The sequence below is a fragment of the Diachasma alloeum genome, unplaced genomic scaffold, assembly GCF_001412515.2.
Source record: "Diachasma alloeum isolate Michigan unplaced genomic scaffold, Dall2.0 Dall_scaffold_01219, whole genome shotgun sequence".
NCBI lineage: Eukaryota > Metazoa > Arthropoda > Insecta > Hymenoptera > Braconidae > Diachasma > Diachasma alloeum.
Window position 1 is genome coordinate 9,830 of NW_021681328.1, and position 23,653 is coordinate 33,482.

General features: G+C 37.3%; 2 protein-coding genes across 4 annotated transcripts; both read left to right on the forward strand.

Annotated features, from left to right (window-relative positions):
- Window positions 1–15,295: 15,295 nt before the first annotated feature.
- Window positions 15,296–16,846, forward strand: LOC107046149. Of its 2 annotated transcripts, none has more exons than XM_015268672.1 (3): window positions 15,296–15,488; window positions 15,718–16,019; window positions 16,776–16,846. In XM_015268672.1, exons 1-3 carry the CDS (start codon window positions 15,419–15,421, stop codon window positions 16,803–16,805), a joined length of 402 nt encoding a protein of 133 aa, XP_015124158.1. In that variant the 5' UTR covers window positions 15,296–15,418; the 3' UTR covers window positions 16,806–16,846. The 2 variants fall into 2 exon arrangements, with proteins under 2 accessions (XP_015124158.1, XP_015124159.1); XM_015268673.1 differs by lacking the exon at window positions 15,296–15,488 and having other exon boundaries at window positions 15,692–15,770; window positions 15,851–16,019.
- A 232-nt stretch (window positions 16,847–17,078) lies between these two features.
- On the forward strand, window positions 17,079–18,937 carry LOC107046148. Of its 2 annotated transcripts, XR_001461519.1 has the most exons (5): window positions 17,079–17,444; window positions 17,524–17,767; window positions 17,863–18,195; window positions 18,282–18,385; window positions 18,539–18,937. XR_001461519.1 is itself a non-coding variant. In XM_015268671.1 (4 exons), exons 2-4 carry the CDS (start codon window positions 17,599–17,601, stop codon window positions 18,350–18,352), a joined length of 573 nt encoding a protein of 190 aa, XP_015124157.1. In that variant the 5' UTR covers window positions 17,079–17,444; window positions 17,524–17,598; the 3' UTR covers window positions 18,353–18,937. The 2 variants fall into 2 exon arrangements, 1 of the variants encoding a protein (XP_015124157.1); XM_015268671.1 differs by having other exon boundaries at window positions 18,282–18,937.
- The last annotated feature ends 4,716 nt before the right edge of the window (window positions 18,938–23,653 follow it).

The window sequence follows — 23,653 nt, forward strand, 5'->3', positions numbered from 1 at the left end:
AGCTGTGAAGACAACAGTTCATGTTTCCAAATGTAATTCTATATAATTCAATTCTATGTAATTTTGATTTCTTTCGATTCCCTAATTTTTGGACGAAATGCCTAGAAATACCACAAAACATGAAGAAATGATGTTTTTAAAAAATTTCCGGATGTACAGGGTATCCCATAGGAATGTGTGAAAACTAAACTCATCTGCCGACTCATCCAAAATAACCTTGACTCTCTACGTTTGTGTTACGTTTACCAGGGGCCAGTCAGTTTTATTTCAACTGTGGCAGGAGCCTTAGTTTGTTAGCAGTAATGAGTGATTTGATAATTCAAGAAAAAAGATATCTCATCGAGTGCTTCTATTCGAGAGGGAAAAAATACTGCGAAGCTTTTAGGGAGTTTCGTATTAAATTTGGATCAAACGAGTTGCTAGCGAAACCACTTTGAGGAGGTTAGAATAATTTTTTTTTCATATTGATTGTGTTTTCATATTGACACAACAAAACCCATTACAGATTTTCGTAGAATTCCCGTTGGTTTCTAGTCATGATAATATTCTTTTTCTAGAATAATTGAAAATTTCGAGGAATACGGCACTTTGGATGATCATAGAGCTACTCTTCCAGGTCCCTCATTCTCTGCTGCAACAGAGGAGAAGGCCGATGAAGTCGAACAGTATTTCAAGGCGAATCCCAACTCGTGTATTCGGAAAGCCGCTCAAGATTTAAAATTGTTCAAATCAACGTTGCATCGCATCCTCCACGTTTTTTTGAAATTTCATGCATATAAAATATTGATGTGTCAGCGTTTGACAGAGGAGGCGATTCTGGGACGAAAGGAATTTTATGAAAGAATGACACAAATGTTCGAAAATGGCGAGCTGCATGAAGCGGCAATTGTTTTTTCTGACGAGGCACACTTTTGGCTAGACAACTACGTGAACAAAAATTATTTAAGATTTTGGGGATCTGAAAAACCTAATTTTTTGGTTACGAAATCTGCTCATCCACAGAAAGTCACTGTTTGGGCTGCTCTCTCCATGAAGGGTGTCTATCTACATTTTTTCGAATCTACCATTACCGGGAATCAGTACAAAAGAATGTTAGAAACAAAATTCTTCCCTCATACGAGAAAAAGAGGGCTTGTCAATGGGTTTTATTTTATGCAGCATGGAGCAGCTCCCCACCGTACTCATGAAGTTTTTGAAATTCTTAATACAGTTTATCGCAGTCGAGTTCTTGGTTTGGGATGTCCAAAATTTTGTGGAGGGGGAATAGATTGATCACCCTATTGATCAGATTTGAATTCGTGTGATTATTTCCTGTGGGGTTACATAAAAGATTCTTGTTACGCAAACAAGCCAAAAACAATCGAAAATTTGATAAACAACATTAAAAAAACTGTTCAGGGTATTCTATAGGAAACATTAGAACGTGTATTCCACGGTTTCAGGAAACGTTTGGATTATTGCGCCAGTGTNAAACTGTTCAGGGTATTCCATAGGAAACATTAGAACGTGTATTCCACGGTTTCAGGAAACGTTTGGATTATTGCGCCAGTGTTGATGGCTCTCATTTCGAAAACATTTACTATTAATCGCACTTGTCACGTACAATTTTTGTAAGCTACTATTTTTGTTGGGTGAATTACATGTTTCAATGATGAGTATACGGTGAAATAAAAATGACAACTCTCCTCTATCAGGAACTGTATTCCTCCTCTTTTTCCCTGTTTCCAGTAAAAAAAAAATAATCGAACAGTTTTCACACATTTCCATGGGACACCCTGTAGGTATGCATGTGTGAACATTTGTGTTCGTATGTCCAGAGCTGTCTCCATGACTCGAGAATGATTAAGGCAAAGACGCTAAAATTCTGGCTGCTGATCGATGCTACGGAGACTCAAACATGGGCTAAATTTCAGCTCTATCAGATGAGCTGTTCCTGAGATACAGCGATTTCTCAAAAATGATTTTTTGCAGATATCTCCTAAACCATTCGACCTTTTGAATTTTTTTTTATAATCATCATGATGACATCTTTTCAACTGAACCGAAAAGAGACCATCCCATCCGGAGCAATGTCGTTTTATTATTTTTATTTTCGACTGAATTTTTCATTGGAAGCTCGTGACTGGCCATTGCCCTTTATTTGTCCCTAATTTGACCTCGATTTTTAATTAATGAGTCCCTTCTTTGTCCTTTATTTGTCCTTCATTTGTCCTTAACTTGTCCTTTTTTATCCTTTATTCGTCCTAAACTTGTCCCTTTTTTGTCCTTTATTTAGGACAAATGTGCTTCGCTTGTTCCTAATTTATACCTAATTTATCCGGAATTTGTCCTTTATCTGTCGCCTATTCATTGCAAATTTGTCCCTTATTCGTCCTTTATTCGTCCTCAACTGGTCCCTTTTTGGTCCTTTATTTGTCCTTAACTTGTCCCTCATTTATCCCCTAATTTATCCCTAATTTGTGCCTAATTTGTCCTTTGTCTGTCCCTTATTCATTCCAAATTTGTTCTTTATTCGTTTCTCATTTATGCCATTTTTAGCCCTTATTGGTCCCAACCTGGTCGCTTACTTGTCTCTCCTTCACCCTTAATCTGTCATTAATTCATCCCTTATTCGTCCTTGATCCTTTCTTCATTGGTCGCACCTTCGTCCCTCACTCATGTCCCATTTTTTCCGTTATTTATCCCTTCTCTACTCCTTTGTCCTTTTTTTATATTCTTTAAATCATTTCTCGAATCCATACAGAGCGAGAGGGAGTGAGAGAAAGGGAGGGAAAGGAAGAGAGAGAGAGACACATGAAACATGAAAAAAAGAAAAAAAAAAGAAAAACTTGAATGTCAATGAAGTTGAGAGGAAGATAAAACAAAAGAAAGGTCGCAAACTTCAAGACATTTGCCGTTAAAGACATTTAACTAGACCCGTTCTGCCGGCTCTCGAGCAGCATCCACAGAATTAGTACCCGTCGTGTTTTGAATTTATTCAAATAAATTAATTTCGTTTGTAATTTTATTTCTCACTAAATTCGACTTATTCATTGCCCACCGGACATTGAGTTGCTGTCGATGCAGCTCAATTTACCGGGCTAGCACGCCACGCGCGGCCTTCAATAGTCAAAATTGCAAACGCAGCGCAACTACACTGTCGTTTTCGGACTCTAAATGAACTCTTTTTCGATATTTCTTTAGTCCCGTCTTAGATGCCAAAACAGCACGTCAAATAGCCCTGGCTCCTTAAGCTCTGCTCGTGAACGTTACCCCGGAATCAGTTTATCAGTCCTGCCCGGCGTACGCGAGTCATCTTAAGTAATTCGGGATAATATCACAAATACGCATACCTTCGTAGTGAAGATCCTGACACGTAGCGGTCGGTGAACTGCGAATTGTTCACTACGTTATCGTGAAAAGAGTGCATGGACACATTATTAGAAAATTATAAAAATTAAATGAAACCGTGCAAGGACACAATTAACTCAAAATTTAAATCATAGTGCGTTAAGTGAAACGAACTTCATTAGAAACTTGAGTGAAACTAATGTGAAAATCAAAATATTATTATTCTACACGAAAATCATTTAGGAAATGACTTTGGATTAATTCTACTATTGGTTGGTACAAAATTCTTCCGACAATCTATTTATTTTGGCCTTTTGTGATTATCAAATTTATAAAATCAAAATCTTCAAATCAATAAGCTAACGTCGAAGATCAGTCGAATTCTCTCTCTCCTTTGGTCCCCTTCCTTTTAATGTTCAATTAAAATCTCTTCAAACAATAAATATCAGAATTAACTTTTATTCAAATTACATTTTATTTCAAACCCCTGACTTTATCATTATTGTTCTTCAAATTGCAAAACATCAAAGATTCAAATGATAGACGCAGATGCGCCTAGCGCTTAAAAGGTAAGGATCTTGTGACGGCGATTTTTCTCAACGTAGACTAATTAGAATGGATTGTATCCGAGACCTTAAACCCGCAGAAAATTCCAGACTGAACGGTAGCCGTAGTGTGTCACCTTCGGCCTCTTCCACTTCGATGTTCCCTGAAGTTCTCGAAAACCGTAGAAACGATAGAAACGCCATAACCGGAGAACGAGAAGCCAGCTACTCTTTTGAGGAACTGGTGTCGGGCGCCAGTTGATTTTTGTCTCGGCGGTATCAACGAACCGCAGCCAAAGGGAACCAAACGAGAAGAAAACTAGACTTAACGATAACTAGGGGAAATCGAAGGGAGAGGTTGCGGAATTATTTCGACTAGCTCGGAGGAATTCGGAGAGCGGGGTAGGATCGGTCGCTCGGTCTTAGGAAAAGGTGTCGCGCAACCCAAAGAAATATCCCAAAATTACTCAAAACCAGATCGGAAAATTAATTAAATCTGAGACACGTGGATTATGTTAAATTGTCTCGTGATTTATTTCATTTCTCAAAATCGATCCCAAAATAAATAGAGATTCTAAATTTATTTACCACGATTTATTCTCGAGAGAGGGAGTAAATGAATGGACCTTGAGAGAGAGAGAGAAATATCCACGCGAACGGGGGAGAAAAACCTAAATGCGTATGATCTCTCGGCATAACCGGAAATTGCATGCACGGGGATCCATACATGTACGAGAACCGCTAGTGACGAGGAATTAACGGAAAGACGAATATTCACTGAAGGAGAAAACTCGAGGAATGGAATAGGCACTCGCAAGGTGCCCTCAGTTCACATTCTCGAATTCTCTCTCGATCAGAAGCCTCGCTTCAATTATAGGGAGCCCACGAGCTTCTATTCGATGAGAAATCGGTATTATGAAAATAAAATATCAGGGAAAAATGCTACGGAACGAAAAGCGCTCCCAAATGAGGCGTCAAGCAGTCCGAGCAATGAAAAGCATGCAAAACAGCACCACAGCTAGATCCACCCCACGTGGAGAGCATGCGTGCACGCATAACCCTATTTTATTTATGATTTCCCCACTTATCACTGCACAATCACTTCTCAGGAATAGAGAGAGTATTTGTGAACCGATTATGCATTCCATGGGTGCACTTATCGTTCGACAAATACGGGGTTTTCGAAGAGGGCACGATGCCGTCATTCGGTGATGCCGTAGCATGTGCATTCGCCTCCCATGGTCCTCCTACGGATTTTCGGGGAAAATGTGCACTACTGCCCTTCTGGGAGTGTGCACTTGGCGTCAGAGGGTATCCTTACCATTTTTCCTCCAATCCAGGTTCCACGGCGTCTTTCCCTTAGCTGCTCCAAAAGCGCAGCGACTTGGACGATGGCGGAACTGCGATTGACTCCAGCGTTCGACCGAGATTCTCGTGTGACGACGGGCGACTGAGGCGCCGTATAACCAGTCGCCGGAGAGTTACTTCTGCAGTCGGTGGGAACTCGCGCGCGGGGACGTTAATTCAAATTTAAACTCCGAATATAGAGTCTTAAGATAAGTTATAATTTTATGTGGCTGGCACTTTATCTCCTTTGACTGAAGATTGTTTGGAACTGAATTTTAACCGGAATTTACTAAACGAAACGAACGAAACTCGGATTGAGGGGAAAATATAGGCGGTTGTTCGCCTTTTATCAACGCGAATGCACTTTTCACTGAGTGAGTGCATATTTCGTAGCTGTCACTCTCCCGGGAGTTATTGGAGAATCACCTCTAACAAAACCGTAAATCTAAAATGGGCCATGGCAATCCATGCAGGCGAGAGGCCTAAATTCATCCACAGGGCCTTCCGACCGTATCAGTGAGCCCAATAACCCCACGAAACGCGTAAGTTAGGGAGCGTGAGCATTTCAGCTCAACCTCGATGATCAGCAACTAACACTCAACGGAAATACGATATCTCACCGGGAGGCTCAGTCGATCGGCCACGATCCGCGGTGGAGACACGTTCCACTCAGAATTCGCGAAACTAACAAAATATCTATTAAACCGGTAAATACATTTGACTGTAAATTTACTTAAACCGTAATGACTCTAACCGTAATCCCTCAATCCGAAACTAAACTGGAAATTACCTCGAAATATCTAGAATTTAACTATTTGTTTTTAATTCAACTGAATATTTTATTTTTACTCGTTTTTATCGTGTATCGACACGTGAATTTACTGGTTTTTTAGAATCGGACGTTATTCTCCCGCGGATGTTGATGTCCGGATGTTCTGATGATCGATATCCAAGGCTCGAGCTAAAGATTAGGNCGTGCTAACCTTCAGGGGAGAGAATATGAGGCGATTCTCTCTCTCTTAAAATTTATTTACTCACCCTCATTACTCTCTCTCCTTACAATTTACTTGGTCAGAAGTTCGCAGTTTTCCGATCTTACGGTGAACTCTCGTACAGGTGGCGGAATTCTCGAAAATTCCGTCACAATCTGCTAAACAAAAATATGATTTTATCCCGATAATAAGAAAACAAAAGATAACGCATTTAACATTTAATTGAATTTGTTGTTAAAATTTTCCTGTTATCACATACCATTATCGGAGTACATCTTAGAGCAAATTCCTTTCCTGGCTGTGAATCGACTCAATGCTGCAAAGCCACCTGACAATAAATCCTCCTTCTGGATCTTGTTGAACCGTTTCAGTAAATTGCTGTTCACAGAACTTCTCGTTTTTACTATAATGAGTGATTTCTAGTAAAGTCTCTTGGGCCCAAAATCTTTCCAATTGCTTGTTTAGCTGAGAGTTAGTGACCTTGAAGCATGACGTAGATGTCGAGGAGCCAGACCCTTGGATCTCTCCACCAACAATCCAACCAAGTTTTGTGTTTTGCCATGTTGGTTGTCCTTCTACATGATTGAGTCGTTGATTGCTGATTATTTTCCAGAACACTCCAGCTCCAACTAGTAAATTAATATTGCCTGGTTTGTGATAATTTCGATCTGCCAACTGTATGTTTTTTGGTTGTTCTGCGATAGATGGAAAAACCAAGCATTCCATATCTGTTGTGTATTCTCCAGTTGTCGATGCAATTTTTATCCTTATGACCTTCGAAACATTTTTTTGAGATTGCTGAACTCTACTGATTGTTTGTGACTCTTTGAAATGAGAAAGCTGCAACTTTCTTACAAATTCTTGTGTTATGAGGTTGACATGAGATCCTGGATCCAAAAATGCTCTGTATGTTATCTTTTTCCTATTGCTGGCAAATGCGTGTAGTTGTGCTGTTGATAGAATTACTTGAGGGGCTGATCATTTGGTACAGGAGAGTACTGTTAGCGCTGACGTAACCTGGGTACAACAGCGGTTTGACACCTGAATTTTTTTTCTGTTGTTTGTCTTGTCTGCACCCTCGAGATGAAGTAATGTATTGTGTTTGTCGTTGCATTTTGTGCATGTTGAAGCATAACATTGTCTGGCTGAATGGCTTTTTTCAAACAATTAAGACAGCTTTCTCTCCATCACTTGTCTTTTTCGTTCCATCCAGTTGAGTTTGAGAAACTCATCACATCTGGCAATGTGATGTTCTCCTTCACAGTATTTACATAATGAAGCAGTTGCTGCCAACGACACTCTCCTATCACCCTCGGAGTCATTCTTCTTGTCCTTCATATATTTTGATGCATACGTCCCAGTATTTGAAGAGATCTGCTCTTTTTCCTGACTCAATATCCTCGATGTGTGTGATCTCTTGGTGAGGAATTTGATCAATTCTTCCAGAGTAGGCATATCCTGTGGACTTTTGCCCTTGACCTCATCCTGCCATGCTTTCAGCTCCATGTAATCCAGTTTCTTCTTTGCTAAATTAATAATTATGTAATCTCAGTGCTCTATAGGCTGTCCTAGGGTTTTCAGTGCTTGCAAGTGAGTATTGATGTGCCAAATGAGTGTTTTTATTGACTGTGACTTATTGTCTTTTGTAACAGTTAGAAAATTGAATAGGTGATCCATGTGAGATTCAAGTCAAATCATTTTATTATTGTACGTATCATTGAGCAACTTCCACAGGATTGGACAGTAGGTAGGCCCAGAAAACATTTTTTCCGAATTTCAATTTGCAAGTTTACGGAAACGAAAGCTCATTAGTTCAAATGACTGTGTGATTTTTTTCCGATTTTTACAACCATATTTTGAGCTTCCGCAACGATTTGGAATTTGTTATGACGTTATACACGTGAAAAAGTCAATTAAGTTTCGAATCGTGATTATATGAGTAAACTTTTCATATTTTCTTGAATACTTGGTGGGAAACTATTGACAAATAATCAAATAATATGAATAATGCTCTTTCGCAATTTCCATTCCATTTGTTAACGAATAAAAGTGGATCATTTTTGCTGAAAATGGACATTTTTGGGGGCTTCCAGAGCCCTCCGAAATCGATCCAGTCCTTTTTTAATTCCGTCAAGTGATAGTTTAACTATCTCATCGTCATTCTCCAAAAGAAGGATAATTTTCAACAGGTCCAAATTCGAGAAAAATGCAAAAGAAAATTGTTAAACTTTTAGGCTCCGACAGGTGCTGGGAGTGTCCGGTGTTTTTATGGAGGGCCATATACTGAAATGGAGAAGGTTAGTCCGCTGGCCCAGCCTTCTCTAGCACAGGTCGATTTTTTTCTTTCTCTCCGTAATAAATAACTGGTTTATTCGTTTTTCAATATTAAGTTTGTCAACTTTTTTGGAATTTAACTTGACAAACAACATCGTTAAATTCCTCAATACATTACGATTTCAACGTCACTCGGTTCATTGTTATAGCTCAATTAGAAGTGGAGTTGTTTTATTGAAACTATTTTGAATGTTCATAGAGTTTAGAAAATGTATTATTACGCTGTATTTTTTTAAATCATACAAATTTAATATAAATGTGATATACATTACTTATCGCTAGAGTAACTCATAAAAATAATTGTTCATAATACTGTGGGTGCTTCAGAACGATTGGATATTTCTCGATAGTTTCTTTGCAAATAAAGGAGGGTGTTATGTTTTGCAAGTTCAAAAATCCCGAGTGCGAAGCGCGAGTGATTTCTCCTCAAATAATTTTGAAGCTCAAGTGGTAATCGGGGGCATTATTTTTTCTCTCAGGATTTTAATCAGGAGAATCGTAGGCAGAAAATTCTTCGTTGCTCTGAGCAATGGAACCGAAAAAAATTATCAAAAAATGATCGCTGTAAAACCGTGTATGTCTTATAGAAAAATATTTCACTGTTCCGAAATTTAATTTGTGCACTCCGCTGATTGAATGAAATAATTTGTCTAGCATATGTTGGAACTCGATCTCTTTCACTTGCGCTACTAAATATTTCTCCTTTCGACAATCGCTGTACCTTTGAATATTTCTATACTAATTCACTAGATTATCCACTTTCGTAATAGCATAGGACTCTTGCACGATTGGGATTCCTGCGTATTCCCAAAAAAGGGCACACTTCCGCACAATACACTTTGCGGCTTCACGGGCAGTAAGCTTCGGTGTTACATGTCTCGTGTGATAGAAAAAACACTGTAAAACCTGCCTATTGGAAGGCAAACGGTTTCCACAAATTTCCGGTGTTGCACTACCGACGAAAGTGATGTCAATGTCTTGTCGCGTTTCTGGCATTTTCGTACGTTTTTTGTTGTTAATCTTTACAGAAGAGAAAAAAATCAACGTAGCAATTATTTCGATGTGATTGGTTTGGTAGTGCATCGTCAAATGACTTTCTGTGTTCAGGAGGGATTGAGGAGAGACCCAAAATTCATAGGTATTCCAGTAAAAGGAATATTAAGTGGGCAAAAACTCCACCCCCAAAATTTTCGGCTTGTCCAATCATAAATTAATGGAGAAATTATGAAATTTGCTCAATACTCGCCCCTGACCGTCAAACTGAATGACTCCTCGTAAAATCCCAGAATTTTTACATTCTTAGAAGGTCCCTGAAGGCACAAAAGAGCCTCACAAATCGTATTATCGGAATTATCTGTTACTAATTTAAATTTTTAAGAATATTGAAATATTAATTTCATTCGGATTGTGATGCTGCAATCCGATGTCATCGAAATATTATCTATTGAATTGTTGTAGCACTATCTTTATAGATTCTTGGAAAAGAACAGTGCCTAATTCTCACTATATTGAAATTTGACTTTAATCGAGACAGAGCATGCAAGAAAAATTTGTTAATGATTTAATCATTTCAGTAGTCTAGAAAGTCATTTCAATTGATAAGGGAAGAAAATTGAAAGAATAATGTCTAAATTATTTTCTTCAACATAGATGAGAGGATATCTCCCGTCCCAACTTTTTTTTTATATGAATAAATATGACGTTATTCAATGCGGTAATTACAGAACATTATTGATGAATTCTGTTTAGATCAGCCGAAGTTAAGGAAATCAAGATATCTGAAATTATCGTTTCAAAATACATAAAGTAAAAGAAAAAAGTTTTCAGTTGTTTACTTAACATTGACGATTTTGTGACTAGTGAGCATAATGGCAGGACCTTTAGATATTTCCTAGAACATGCCCACTTGTACATCACACTGGGTCGACACTCTTGCTACCTGACAAGGGATCGCCATAAAATCATTTGACTTTTCACTAACGTCCATAATGACGAACTGCCAGTGGGTCAGATATTTTTGTATATTTTCAAATCGTTTGCGGAAGCACTAGAAATGTTGCTAAAAATCGGAAAAAAATCACACAGTCATTTGAACTAATGAGCTCTCGTTTCTATAAACTTGCCAATTGAAATTCGGACCAAATGTTTTTTGAGCCTGCCTATTGGACAGTTCGCATCATTCATTTCAAATCCTTCAACTACTTTCAAGGATTCACCTTTAAGTAGACCAACCAAATACTGTTGCTTCTGCATTCAGGTTAGATCTGGATCCTTGTATATTGTTGTCTCGAAGTTGTTCATCCAGAATAACCACTTTGTCCAATCTCCATCAAACTCCACTAATTTAATCTCTGTTGTGTTGCTTCCCATCTGAGTACATTTTGATCATTATTTGTTCTGATTCCCTGTGTTCTTCGACCATCTCCAAGCTGATCCCTCTCATCTTCCATAATCTTTTGTGTTTTTGCTGCAATCATGTAATATCTTTCTTCAAAATAACTCCTTTCAGCTTCATTTTCTATTGCGAAGGCTTTTCTGGTCTCCTCGTTGTCAATGACAATGTCCTGAAGTTGATCTTGAACTGCTTGAAATTCGTCGAAATATCCTTCCATCTTTTTTAATCGAACCTGAGCCTCAACTGCATGTATGGTTCTTAATGTTGTCAAACCGTTATCGGCTCTAGTTAGATTGCCCTTTATTTTGGCTCTCTTTTACTTCAACTTGACTAAATCTGACATAATGATGTGGGAAAGGTTGATATGGGAAGGAAATGGAACGACTCACTAACCTGATTTTCTTTCTCGATGTCCTACGTTGCAATGACTCACGACGTTTCCTTGGGACCTCGTCACATTGAGGAACTGCTGGCTCACCTCGATGACTTCGATGCTGTTGGAGTACGTTTACGAGTCTCTTACTCGCCAAACGTATTGTTGAATGACTTCTAAGAGTCTCTCACTCGCCCAAACGTGTTGAACTGCTTCCACGAGTCTCCCACTCGCCCAAATGTGCTGTTGAACTGCTTCCACGAGTCTCTCACTCGCTCCATCGTGTTGGAATGTGTCCACGAGTCCCTCACTCTTGATTCTGATATTTTTACTGATTTTTAATCTCCTACTGAGATAAATCCCGATGTTTTGCTTTCGTCTTGTGGCGTTGAATGCTTGACTACACCACACGCAATCACGTGTATCGCCCCGACGCTTCTGATGATTTTTCTATCATTGGCCTTTTTTCACATGAGTTTTCTCCGACTCAAAGTCGTGAGTTTTCGCTGTTGGGCGCCAATGTTAATTTGTGAGGTTTTTTTCAGTGAATAGATGCCATTTCAATCTCATAATTATTCTTTTATTACGAACAGAAAAATAAACTCTTGTGGTTATATTTTCGACATATTCTTAAACTGCTCTAGCGCCAGCGTTCGTTCGTTTTTGGTAATCATCTTTTGTGTGTGACATTTTGAATTTAAATCATGAACAGATATACTAGAGTTTAGAATGAAATTTTGAGATATTTGATCGATTAATAAGATTGGTACCTTCCGCAAGAATTGCTAGAGTGTACGTTAAACATCTCGCACTATCCACTAATAGCATTTTTTTGCACAAAAATCCATCGTATACGACGAAGAAAATCAAGAAACACATTTGGTATTGGTGACCACAACGGAGGTGTGCTTGTTTCACCTCATCGTTCGGAGAGATGTCAACTCTCTTCTCATGCACAGAGACATATGGTTCGTGTGTGACAATGAGATTGTGTTTCTTTGTACGATTTTTTGGTAGACGAACGACGACCAACGTTTCAATAAAAATCATTCGGTTGTCTTATTGTTCCGTATCTCTGTGTTTAAGAACAGAATCGTCATCTCTCCGGATTATGAGGTGAAGCAAATATACTTCCGTTGCCGTTACCAAAACGAAACGTGTATGTTCATTTTCGTCGTCGTATGCTTCGAATTTTGGTGCACCAAAAACGGGGTAGTTCAGGATGTCAATGATTACAAATACTTAATAATCACTTGCTGTAAACAATGAAATGTTTGGGACTCAATTCAGTTTGAGCGAAAGCATCACTATGAGTAGAGAAGTAACTCCAGAGTTTGTAATTCAGTGAACTAAATTCACAACTGGAATTATATTCTCGTGGCCTCCAAGCTTGAAATCAACACGCCTCACACAGATTATTTTCAAAATATGTTGGTGGATTTCCTTGACTGTCTGTGAAGCAAACATTCTTTCAGCGATGAAGACAGCGTATCGAAACCGGAGCCATTTCCTCAAATTGACTGAATGTCTAGTCTTATTGTTTTCTCTGCTTCTAATTGAAGCAGTGATGATCATTGCGAAATATCATTATTATCGGTTTCAGGTGAGCAGTAATGGTTAGCAGTAATGCACCCAGAAAAATGATTTATTTTAATCAATTTATTAAGTTCATTTAATTAATATGACAAAGTTTTTTTCAAAGCAAACTTTTTCAAGTTTGAGGTTCGGTTTATATTAAATAATTTTGTTTTGATTATTGCTAAATCTTCGTCTGATCCAAATAAATACGAAAACTTTTTATTCGCAATATTCATTGAACTTCGATAAATTATGGATTTGAAAAAATGAATTTTTTCTCGTTTTCGATAAAAATGTTATTCGAAATTGATGAATCTTTGATTTTATATATTTGAATTCTTTTTCTTGAAACATGCAAATAAGTTCATCAATTTGTAATACCGGCATAGTTGTCATAAGTAAATAATTATAAATAAATATTTTCATTTAATTCAAATCAGTCCAAAAAGCATTTTTTCCGATGATAGATAATAATTCTCATTAAATTTGCCATGTTTTCGACAGTATTTAATTGAAAAAATTGAGACATTCGTGGAAACTGTAAATCCTCGCCAACGAAAAGTGCTTATGAATTACGCAGCGCGCGCAGCTCTATTTTACTGCCGATATAATATTTTGGCTTTAGTTGAAGCTTTGGTTGATGTGTGTGTTCCTTTCGTACGGGATCAACCATTACCACATATGGCTGAATTTCCCTTTCCTATAAATGCGCATCCTACTTATGATATAATTTTTATATTAGAAGCGATGGGGACTATACAAGCCTACTGTCAATGGGCTTTTATTTGTCAATTGTGTTTACTCCTGTCGTATGGAATAATTCAGTTGGAATTTCTCGCTGAAAAAGTTGAGCGCATCACCAGTTCTCAAGAACTCGTAGAGGGCATCCACATACATCAGCACAGATTATGGTAATTTAAATATTTTCTAATCTATACCGGCTTGTTTACCGGACCGTCTCGATTTGTACCATTCAAATTATATTTTAGGATTGAGAATCGGACTTGACCCATATAGTTCAAATATCAGAACAAATGAACAAAAAACACAGAGTATATTCAGTTAATCAAGTACACTGAGAAAAACGTTCGGCTCAGTCAACTCCACAAATTGAGTTGAATGAAAATCAGCCTTGGTGACCGTATTTCGGTCTTACCGACGGGTATTTGACCCGTTGACCATTTATTATTACCATCATCCAATTCCCGAAATGCGTTGAACCTCCGACTCAATATACGGTCGAGACAACAATACAGCGATTGGGTCAAATCTCCATGTTGTTGGTTAAGGCGCATACCTCCAACTCCATGGAAAGGTTGAATGAGAAATATCGTTCGGCTCTTTCATATAAATGTAATGGCCGTTTCAAGAAGATGAAAGGCAAATGCAATCCATGAAGTTTGCCGAATTGTATGTTTATATGCAGTTGATCTGCTCATTTGAGGAGTCAATCTGAAGATGAAATTTGTTTGAATGTCACCGCTTCCCCCTCTCTAGAAGCATTAAATTAAACTGCCTTATCAAAACACTTGTCATTACTGACTTATGTGGCTACATTTTTTATCGAGATACAGAAAAAATTAGAATCGAAATAAAGAGACTGATGGAGGCAATGAATTATTCATAATAGAGTAAATAGCCATGTCTCCAAATATATAGAAATAATTGAACATGGGCATTTGAATTTGTACGCTTCTCAATCACTTTTCTCATCAAGATTTTAATTCCTTCTCAGCCAAGCGCACGTTTCGCCACTTCTTCTCTCCTTCTATTGTATGGGATTGACCTGAGTTTAATGGCAGGGTTCAACATGTGACGACCAACTGGTAACCTTTTTTTTTGCGTTGACAACTTCTGAGAATTTCTATTGTTGAGAATTTTCCCCCTGGATTTTTTAAAAATTTGTCTTTGCATATTAGTGAGTAGCGAAACTCATTAAATCACAGTTGAGAGTAATAAAAAACATGATCTGTGGACGAGATGATCATTTCTCATTTGAATTACACGGAGAAGAATTTCTAATAGGAATTTTCCCGAGAATGGAAATTCTCTGAAAATCTCCTGTGCGTGTGATAGGTTGCTGGGTACATTTGCATGAGAACATTTTCCGCCTGTTTACAATTTCTTAATTACCCCAAACATTAGGCGCCACAGTCTCCGGCACGTGCGATACCTGGGTGTACCCAGAGACAGGGGGTCTTGACCTGCTGACGTCAAGGGGTTTTCCCAGTGTTCTAGCCAATGTACTTACAAGACAATTTGGGGGGAGGGGGTAAGGAGAACCAATCGTAGATATCCAAGAATATCCCCAACGAAAGGCTTGCATGTTATACCTTGAACTGGTGGCGGCATAGCCAAAGGTGTGAAGCGTCCTTGCGGTCATTCGGCACTCAGTGTTCAAGCGGAGTAATCGTAATATTTAAAGTCGTGTTTTGGTTGTTGAAGGATTTAAATTTGTGATTTTTTTTCCAAAGTGAAGAGTGTCTTTTTTGTACAAGTGGTAGTGAATATATTTCATTTCCCTATGGCTGATGCAACAATAGATGAGTTATTCATGCGGTGGGGGATAAGTCTCTTACTATCAGATTTTCAACGTGAGTAAAAAAACTTATATGTTTATATTTTCATTAAACAATGAGAAGTTTAGGATTTATAAATCTTGAATTCGTCTCTCGCAGGAAATTTCTTTATTTATTAATTGGGCATATAAATTAAGTTAGTCAAAGTAATATCTGTATTATTCATCCGTTCCTTTCTGGATTACTTAAACCGTAAGAAAGGACATTCATCTAACTTAATAATATTTGAATGCATGCGGTATAGCTGCAAGAAATCATGGGAGTCACATTGCAGCAGTGCTGTGTTATTTTACTGGCGTGAGTCTTCTTTTTATTGCCATTTGGGTAATTTTTTGTATTCAAAATTTATTTGAACATGTGATTTTGTTTGTTATAAGCAAAGATATCGGTATTGAAGAATTGAAGAAACTTTCGACGTCCGAAATTGAAGCCATTATTGTACATCCTCGATTGGTAAAGGAATTTCTAACTAAATGGAAAACTGAATGCAAATCCAACACTAAATTTGGCGGCGACCGGATGACTGAACCTCTTCAACCAGAAATTGTAAGTTTATTACTTTTTTTTTCTTTCAGTGCATTTACTCCGGAAGAGTTGAATAATTAGTTTAATCCTCAATTGATTCAGGGCGTTGATTGTGTCTGTAAGATTATGGGGGACGGTTTCCATGTCACCTCCCAATTTGACGAAAATTTCAGTCTAATCCAACTTTTGAATGGCGCATCGGATTCGCATTAAAAAATCTAAAAATCATGAAAACACTCACCAACAAGTTCCTTAAATAATTTTTCAGTTTCTATTTCTTTGTGTCTATTAGAAGGCCATTTTTAAATCGATTCAAGTAGAATTTTCGATTGTTGGTAGCAAATATTCATACATAATGCAATGAAAATAATCTAAAAGTTGAAGAGACAACAATTAAAAAATAGAAAAAACATCTTCAAAAGTCATCGTTGTTCTTAAAAATTATTTAGGAAGAAAGCGGAATTACAAAATTATTATTATGGAGAAAGCGAAAAAACAAAATTTTGAGCGTTCTCATGTTGTCATTGACTGTCTCATGTATGAATTTCAATGAAAAAAATCTAGATTTCTTATATGAACATCGCATAAATGTCATCTTTTTTTGGAAATGATGAAACCCGTTGATTTCCAAGTACTATTATTTCTAGTTTGATCAATATTCATTTGTTCATTGCTGATGTGTAATATTTCTCTGACGTTGTCAGTTGTACGAAGGCTGCGGTATTAATACCATCGATATCCAATTCATGCTAATAAGTTTATTCTTTGTTTTTCCAGGTTATACCAAATGCAAATGAAAGCAATTAAGAATCCAAGTTCAAGGGGTATTGGAGAAAACAATAAACTGCACTATGTTGTTGTCAATACGCGACGTTTCGCTTGTAATTCAAGCTTCCTCAGGGTCTTGACATTTAAGTACATAGTCATATTATACTTAAATGTCAAGAGCCTGACAAGTATAATGTGACTATGTACTTAAATGTCAAGAGCCTGAGGAAGCTTGAATTACAAGCGAAATGTCGCGTATTGACAATAACATAGTGCAGTTTATTGTTTTCTCTAATACCCCATGAACTTGGATTCTTAATATTAATTATGGAGATGAATGGGTTCATTGAATGAAAGCAATTGTGCGAGTACATCAAAAATTCGAGAAAAGGATGATACTGTGACTCGCGATGATGCCATTACCAATGCTAATGATGAAAGCGATGAAGAAACTGAAATCAACGTGAATGGCAATAGACCCGCTCTCAAATCACACCCTTGCGAGCCTGCTTTAAAGAAACGCGATGTCACTGCCTGTCCCATTTGGACGTTATTGAAGAAAACAAGTGCGGGTCGCAGCATTCTAGCTGAATATTCGAATAAATCCCATCTTTCTGAAAGAGCATCTCTCGATTTGTGCAATATCATCATCACCGAATATTTAGTGGATTGCAACACGTATGTACTATGTTTAATTCTAATTTTTGCTGGTTATCTAAAGTGATGGAATAATATTGAATTTTTTTCTTTGTTGAAGGTAGGGTAATTGACAAATGTCAATTCTTCGACTTCAAGATACAGATTTATTCCATTTTCCCACAAGAAGACCCACATGTGTACTATTGGTCGCCGATTTCAAAAAAAAGTTCAGCACGCAAAATCTCAGAGCAAGCACGTGGTCGTCTGTATGAAATATCGGAAAAAATTGAAATTATTCCGCTTTAGAAGTGGAGTCACAAATTCATCAAATCCCGAAATGCTTCAAACCGATGTTGAAAGTGGTAAATATCCTGATCAGATTTTTCATTGAATTGGCTCTATTTTGTCACTAGTCGTTCAGCTGAAAAATTTATATCTATTTTTACTGAATTTACAGACAAGAGCGAAAGCTTTGAATACATCGTACACAACAAGGAGATTGGGCCCGAGTTATGCTTTCATTGGGAAGAGACTTCCGATGTTCGTTTGAATAAATTGGTTGAAACTAACGGAAAAGTCAGTGATTATTTGAGCCAGTATCCAGTTTTGGCCGAACCATCTGGCTATACTTTTCTGGAATTGGACTTCGTACAACGTTTTAAAGTGAAAGAAACCGATATCTACAAGAAATGGCAGAATTTCCATGAAAAACCACTGTCATTGGCCAGTGTTCATCAGAAGAAAACCATTGACGATCATATTCAGTCCTTGAAGAAAGACATTCCTGCGTGTAAGTAAACCTCTTTTGATTCAATTCGAGGAAAAAACAGTGTTGGTTGTTGACCTTCTTTAAATATACCATAAATTCCAATACAGATTACAGGATTCTTCTTCAAATCTGGATGCTCCCATACTTGGTGCTACCGAGAACGAGGAAAACTCTCTAGACACCTGAAGGAAAGCAACAATGGAGACCCAGTGTTAGTGAATGCCAGTCAAGCATCATCATCCACGTCAAGGCAACTTTTCTCTTCAATTACTTTGGGGCCTCTTGATTCTAATAAAACTCATGAACAATTTTTCATACCCAAAACATTGAGTTATAAAAATCGATATCGTATTTCGCTCGGCAGATATCCGGGGACATCCAGAAAACAATTGACGAAAGGAGTACTGTGATGCAGAGCAAGGGTCCAACTGTGCAGCCATATATAATCGCCGTTGGACCAACTTTGGAGGAGGTGACAGGATACTACGTCATCGTGGAAAAAATCCGGTATTCATTCAATTCCCCTTTAAAAACTCTTCATGTATGTTTTCAAATTTTCCACGTCTGCAGTGCCGTATATTCATTCGAAAGTGAACATTTGTGGTTGATAATACAAAGAGCACTCTATGGAATTCACACAAAGTGGGATCGACCAGCTGCGTTCGTAGGTCAAATTATTAATTGTTTAAAGGAGTAAATCACGCCAGACATATCCGTCCAAACCATAATTAAATACACATTTGAGTCTTATCATAGAAATTAATCAAAGTCGTGTATTTCTTTCATTTCCTGTGTCCATCATGTCTTATATATGTCCAAGGTGTTCTCAGACACTGAAAACTGATAGGTTGTTGTGGGCGCATATTGAATTGAAACACAATTTCACTCGTTACGAATCAGTGCGTTGTTGTCAGCCCGGATGCATTCGTGAATACAAATCTTTATACGACTTCAAAAAACATGTAAGCAGAGCACATTCCAATCGACATTCTACAATTCTCAAATTTCTGATGATTTTCCTCCAAGTCTACCTGGGGAGGATGCATTGGAACCTCATTCTTCTGTCGAGTCAAATCACCAAATTCACAATTCCGCTGCATTCCAAAAAAATCGTCACAAATGATGCATTGTCCTTTGTTGCCAAATTATATTCTAAACCCGACATCACACGATCAGTTATTCAAGATATAGTAGAAAATACGAATGAATTATTCAGCTCAGAATACGTAGAAATTTTGAAAGAAGTCCATGCGAAAAATGATTCACCAGATATTAAAATACTATTCAATTCTATGGTGAATATTCTCACGAATCCATTCAAGGGTTTAGAGTCTGACTACAAAAGACAAAAACATTTTGAAACAACAGGGCATCTCATGCGACCGCGACCTTTTTCTATTGGCACAAGTCCTGCACCAGGGAACAGTAACGGAACTACTTCTCTAGTTTTAAAGGAAATAACCAGGCAGTTAATTCCTATAGGAGATATTTTGAAGAAATTTTTAGAATTACCGAATGTTCTTTCAACTATAGAAACTTTTATACCCAAGGTACAACAGCCTTTCTAAATGATCAGTTATGGGAACAAACGCGCGCTAAATTCGAGGGAAAATTCGTCCTACCATTGATGATGTTCTTTGATGATTTGGAAATTAACAATCCGCTCGGTTCTCATAAAGGAGTCAACAAAATCGGTGCGGTATATTGTAAGATTTTAGGCATTCCTCCTGAATACGATTCGATGCTAGAGAATATTTTCTTTCGTGCAATTACACACTACAAAAGACTTGAAAACATTGGGAAATTATAGCGTATTTACGGCTCTTCACGACGAATTATTGAATTTCGAGAGAAGAGGTATTAGTGTAGAGACAAGCACAGGGATCCGTCAAGTTTATTTTGCAGTGGCTTTGTTCGGAGGTGATAATCTGGGGATACATACTATATTCGGGTTTCACGAACGTTTCAGTTCCAATCATTATTGTGACATATGTCGCGCACATAAAAGTATTCTACAGAACGCCGTAGTTGAAGACAAAACATTGTTGGGAACGAAAGAGAATTTCACCGAAGACTTAGCAAATTTTTCGCATGGACTGAAACAAGACAGTATTTTCTACAATCTTCTTATGTATCATATTGCCTCCAATATCTATTGTGATGTTATGCATGATATTTTAGAAGGACTCTACAGAGATGTAGTTCCAAAAATTTTGTACTCTCTGATTTATGAACAAAATCATCTCCAATTTGGATCATTTGAATGACAGGATTACATTTTTTGATTGTGGAAAACAGAAAAGATCGAAACACATTCCCACTTTCACAGAATCAGCGTTGATAAATGGGAATTACTTGTCCTCAGCTTCGGAGATGAAACTTTTACTAGAGACTTTGAGTTTCATAATTGGTGATTTGATACCAGAGGGAAATGAGACGTGGCAGTTGTAGATTTTATGGAGGGAAATCCATTGTATGCTCTTAAGCCCAAAAATAACGACCGAAAACATGGAATTGCTAAGAACATTGATAATGAAGCATCATCGTTTATACCAAAAGCTCTTCAAAGAATCCTTGAAATCCAACTTCCATTTTCTCGTTCATTATCCTCGACTCCTCCTTCGGAATGGACCGGTCTATCCATTATCAGCCATGCGATTTGAAGCGAAGCACAAACAAATGAAAGAAAGTGCCAACGTTATGCGATCAAGGAAGAATCGAGATACGCGGCAGCGTATCGGCCAAGAAAAGTTTTGACTCCGATTGTACAAAACATCAGGCCGATCGCTGCCGTGTATCTATACACGAAGCAACTACCCCCTCCACTACCTCCGAATCATATCCATTAAATAAAATACAAACGTGACGAGCTACATGAAAAATACTCTTAGTTACATTATATAAATTGGCCACAAGCTTCTCATTGATGTAACTATTTTTTTGTTCGAAGCAATATTTAAAAAAATACGCGCATAGCAACGGGTTCATATGCACATTCTCGCATTTCACATCAACTCCTATCATTTTTTTGTTACGGAGTTGGTAGCAGTGCAATAAAACCACATGCACTAAGGAGGGAAGCCCGGGAATTTACAAATTGAATATGGTGCACGAATGATGAATTCCGCAGATATTTTTTATTCGAGTTTCGTGCACAAATGAATTCTCGAAGAAGCAAATTCAGTCGGAAAATCTTGAATAAATAATTAAAAGTCGGTGCAAATAACGACTGTGGAATAGAACTATTTGTTTTACTTCGATTGTTAATTGGAAAGATGATTTATCGTGTGAAAAATAAATGAGCCGAATTGAATTGAAAATGAAAAAATTTACAGGATATAAAAACGATTCCTTGTTTATTTTGAAAAAAATAATGAAATCTCCCTAAAAAAACAAAAACACATGTTTTTGTAAAAAAACTGCGCCAAGAAAAAGTTTTGTTTGGTTCTTACTGGGAAGTAGAAATTTTTGAAAAATACAAAGAAATGAAAAAGAAAGCCAAGTCAGCAATGTCGAATAAACGAAAATAATGCACAATCAGATTTCTATAAGAGAAATAGTTTCAAATCGAATGAGGATTTAAAAAAAATTCTTGATGAAATAAAAAATTAGTAGAAGGAGGACCAACGTTCTTGGCGCGGAGTTTTTCAACTCATTGTCTAGTATCAATCTAATTCTCCATCTTCTGATCCGCGCCAAGGACGTTGGTCCTCCTTCTACTAATTTTTTATTTCATCAAGAATTTTTTTAAAATCCTCATTCGATTTGAAACTATTTCTCTTATAGAAATCTGATTGTGCATTATTTTCGTTTATTCGACATTGCTGACTTGGCTTTCTTTTTCATTTCTTTGTATTTTTCAAAAATTTCTACTTCCCAGTAAGAACCAAACAAAACTTTTTCTTGGCGCAGTTTTTTTTTACAAAAACATATCTGCTATTCACTAGCACTGAAACATCAGTTGAGTATTGCTGAACGATTTCAGGCCCAGAAAGGATTTAGTCTTCGATTAGATTTCGGCCCTAGTTACATAATTGAACCAAAGGATCTCCCCGATTATGATCAATTACGAATTTTCATTCCTAATCACGAACTTGAACCTTACCATAACGTAGTTCCGTGGGCAGAGATAAGTAGTACAAGGTATCAGTGCAATATGGTTATCGATGTCAAAAATGCAGGCAATGAAATAGAGCATGGTGAAATCAAATATATATTATTGAATGATTATCGTGAGGTATCATTCATATATGTTAAATTGAATATATTGGATTTTGTTAAACATGTACATCTACCTTTGAAAACTCATCCGAGTGGGGATTTAGTGCTTATAAACAATTAAAATACTACAAACCATCCAATGTACATACTATAGCGAGCGGTAAGAAATATTTGCCGTGCCGATAAATTTCTTACTGACAAGCCCGAGATTTTCGTCACCCATATATGCGATGTACATTCGTAATGTAAAAAATGTAAAATCGTAATGTAAAAAATGTAAAAAGCTGTCCACTACACATGCATGTTATGTATATTATGGAGATTGAAATTTATGAAAATCATCAGAATTTATTGCCATTCTAGGATACTCTATTTTCATGAATGTATTATATTCTGATAGATGTTAAGCTACCCAACTAATTTTATTTGGAATTAAGTGATTAATGTTCTATCAATGAAATCAATATTAATTGTAAATTTACACTGAAAATTTGATTACCTTGAATAAATGTATAAAAACAATTAAGTTTCTGTAATTGCAAGGGGTGGATTTCTTGGACCCGTTTATTGTCCTATTGAATCGAGGAAATGATTCATTTAATCATTAAATGATTGGTGGGAGAAACCCATCTGGGGTTCCACTGAATGAAATTCCAGTTCAACCAAGAAAAATTTTAATTAATCAAACTGAAAAGAGAGTTGAACAAAAGAATGTTTCCTGTAACTCCAAATGCTAATGCGAGAAACCTATATATTGTCGATTTCATCATCTAAGGGATTGATAGAATCGGCCGATGACTCCTATTGAACCTAGTTTCAGTAGATGTATCTCTATCGCAAGTTCCTTTAGCATAAAAATGAGTTTTCTTAAACGTAGAAATACTCTTGACAACCATTTGTGGAGTTGAGCTAGCTTTATTTTGAAGCAGTGTAACTACTACCTGAGTCCCTTAATACTGAAAAATATTCTCTCCAGGTCAATGAAGGAGTCCGTCGGTCCAACCATATACTGTAATGGCAATTTTTATTCTTGAAAGAAGTGTTTCGTGGGTCAATAGTGCTATAAATTATCCGCTAGGGATTTAGTGGCGGTCATTTTAACTACCCCAAAGGTTCGTACGCTCTCTACCTGCACCCTTCCAACCGTATATTGGCTTCGCCCAACGCCCGCGCGTCAACGCATTTCGGGAGCCCACACCACTTAAAAACGTGATGGATATATACAACTTTAGGAATGAGTTGACATACCGCGTTTTAG

Coding starts and splice junctions, on each gene's coding strand:
- LOC107046149 (XM_015268672.1), top strand. CDS start 15,419: ATGGCTGATGCAACAATAGATGAGTTATTCATGCGGTGGGGGATAAGT. Junction 15,489..15,717: donor CTTACTATCAGATTTTCAAC/GTGAGTAAAAAA, acceptor CATGCGGTATAG/CTGCAAGAAATCATGGGAGT. Junction 16,020..16,775: donor AACCTCTTCAACCAGAAATT/GTAAGTTTATTA, acceptor TTGTTTTTCCAG/GTTATACCAAATGCAAATGA.
- LOC107046148 (XM_015268671.1), top strand. CDS start 17,599: ATGTGTACTATTGGTCGCCGATTTCAAAAAAAAGTTCAGCACGCAAAA. Junction 17,768..17,862: donor TCAAACCGATGTTGAAAGTG/GTAAATATCCTG, acceptor CTGAATTTACAG/ACAAGAGCGAAAGCTTTGAA. Junction 18,196..18,281: donor GAAGAAAGACATTCCTGCGT/GTAAGTAAACCT, acceptor ATTCCAATACAG/ATTACAGGATTCTTCTTCAA.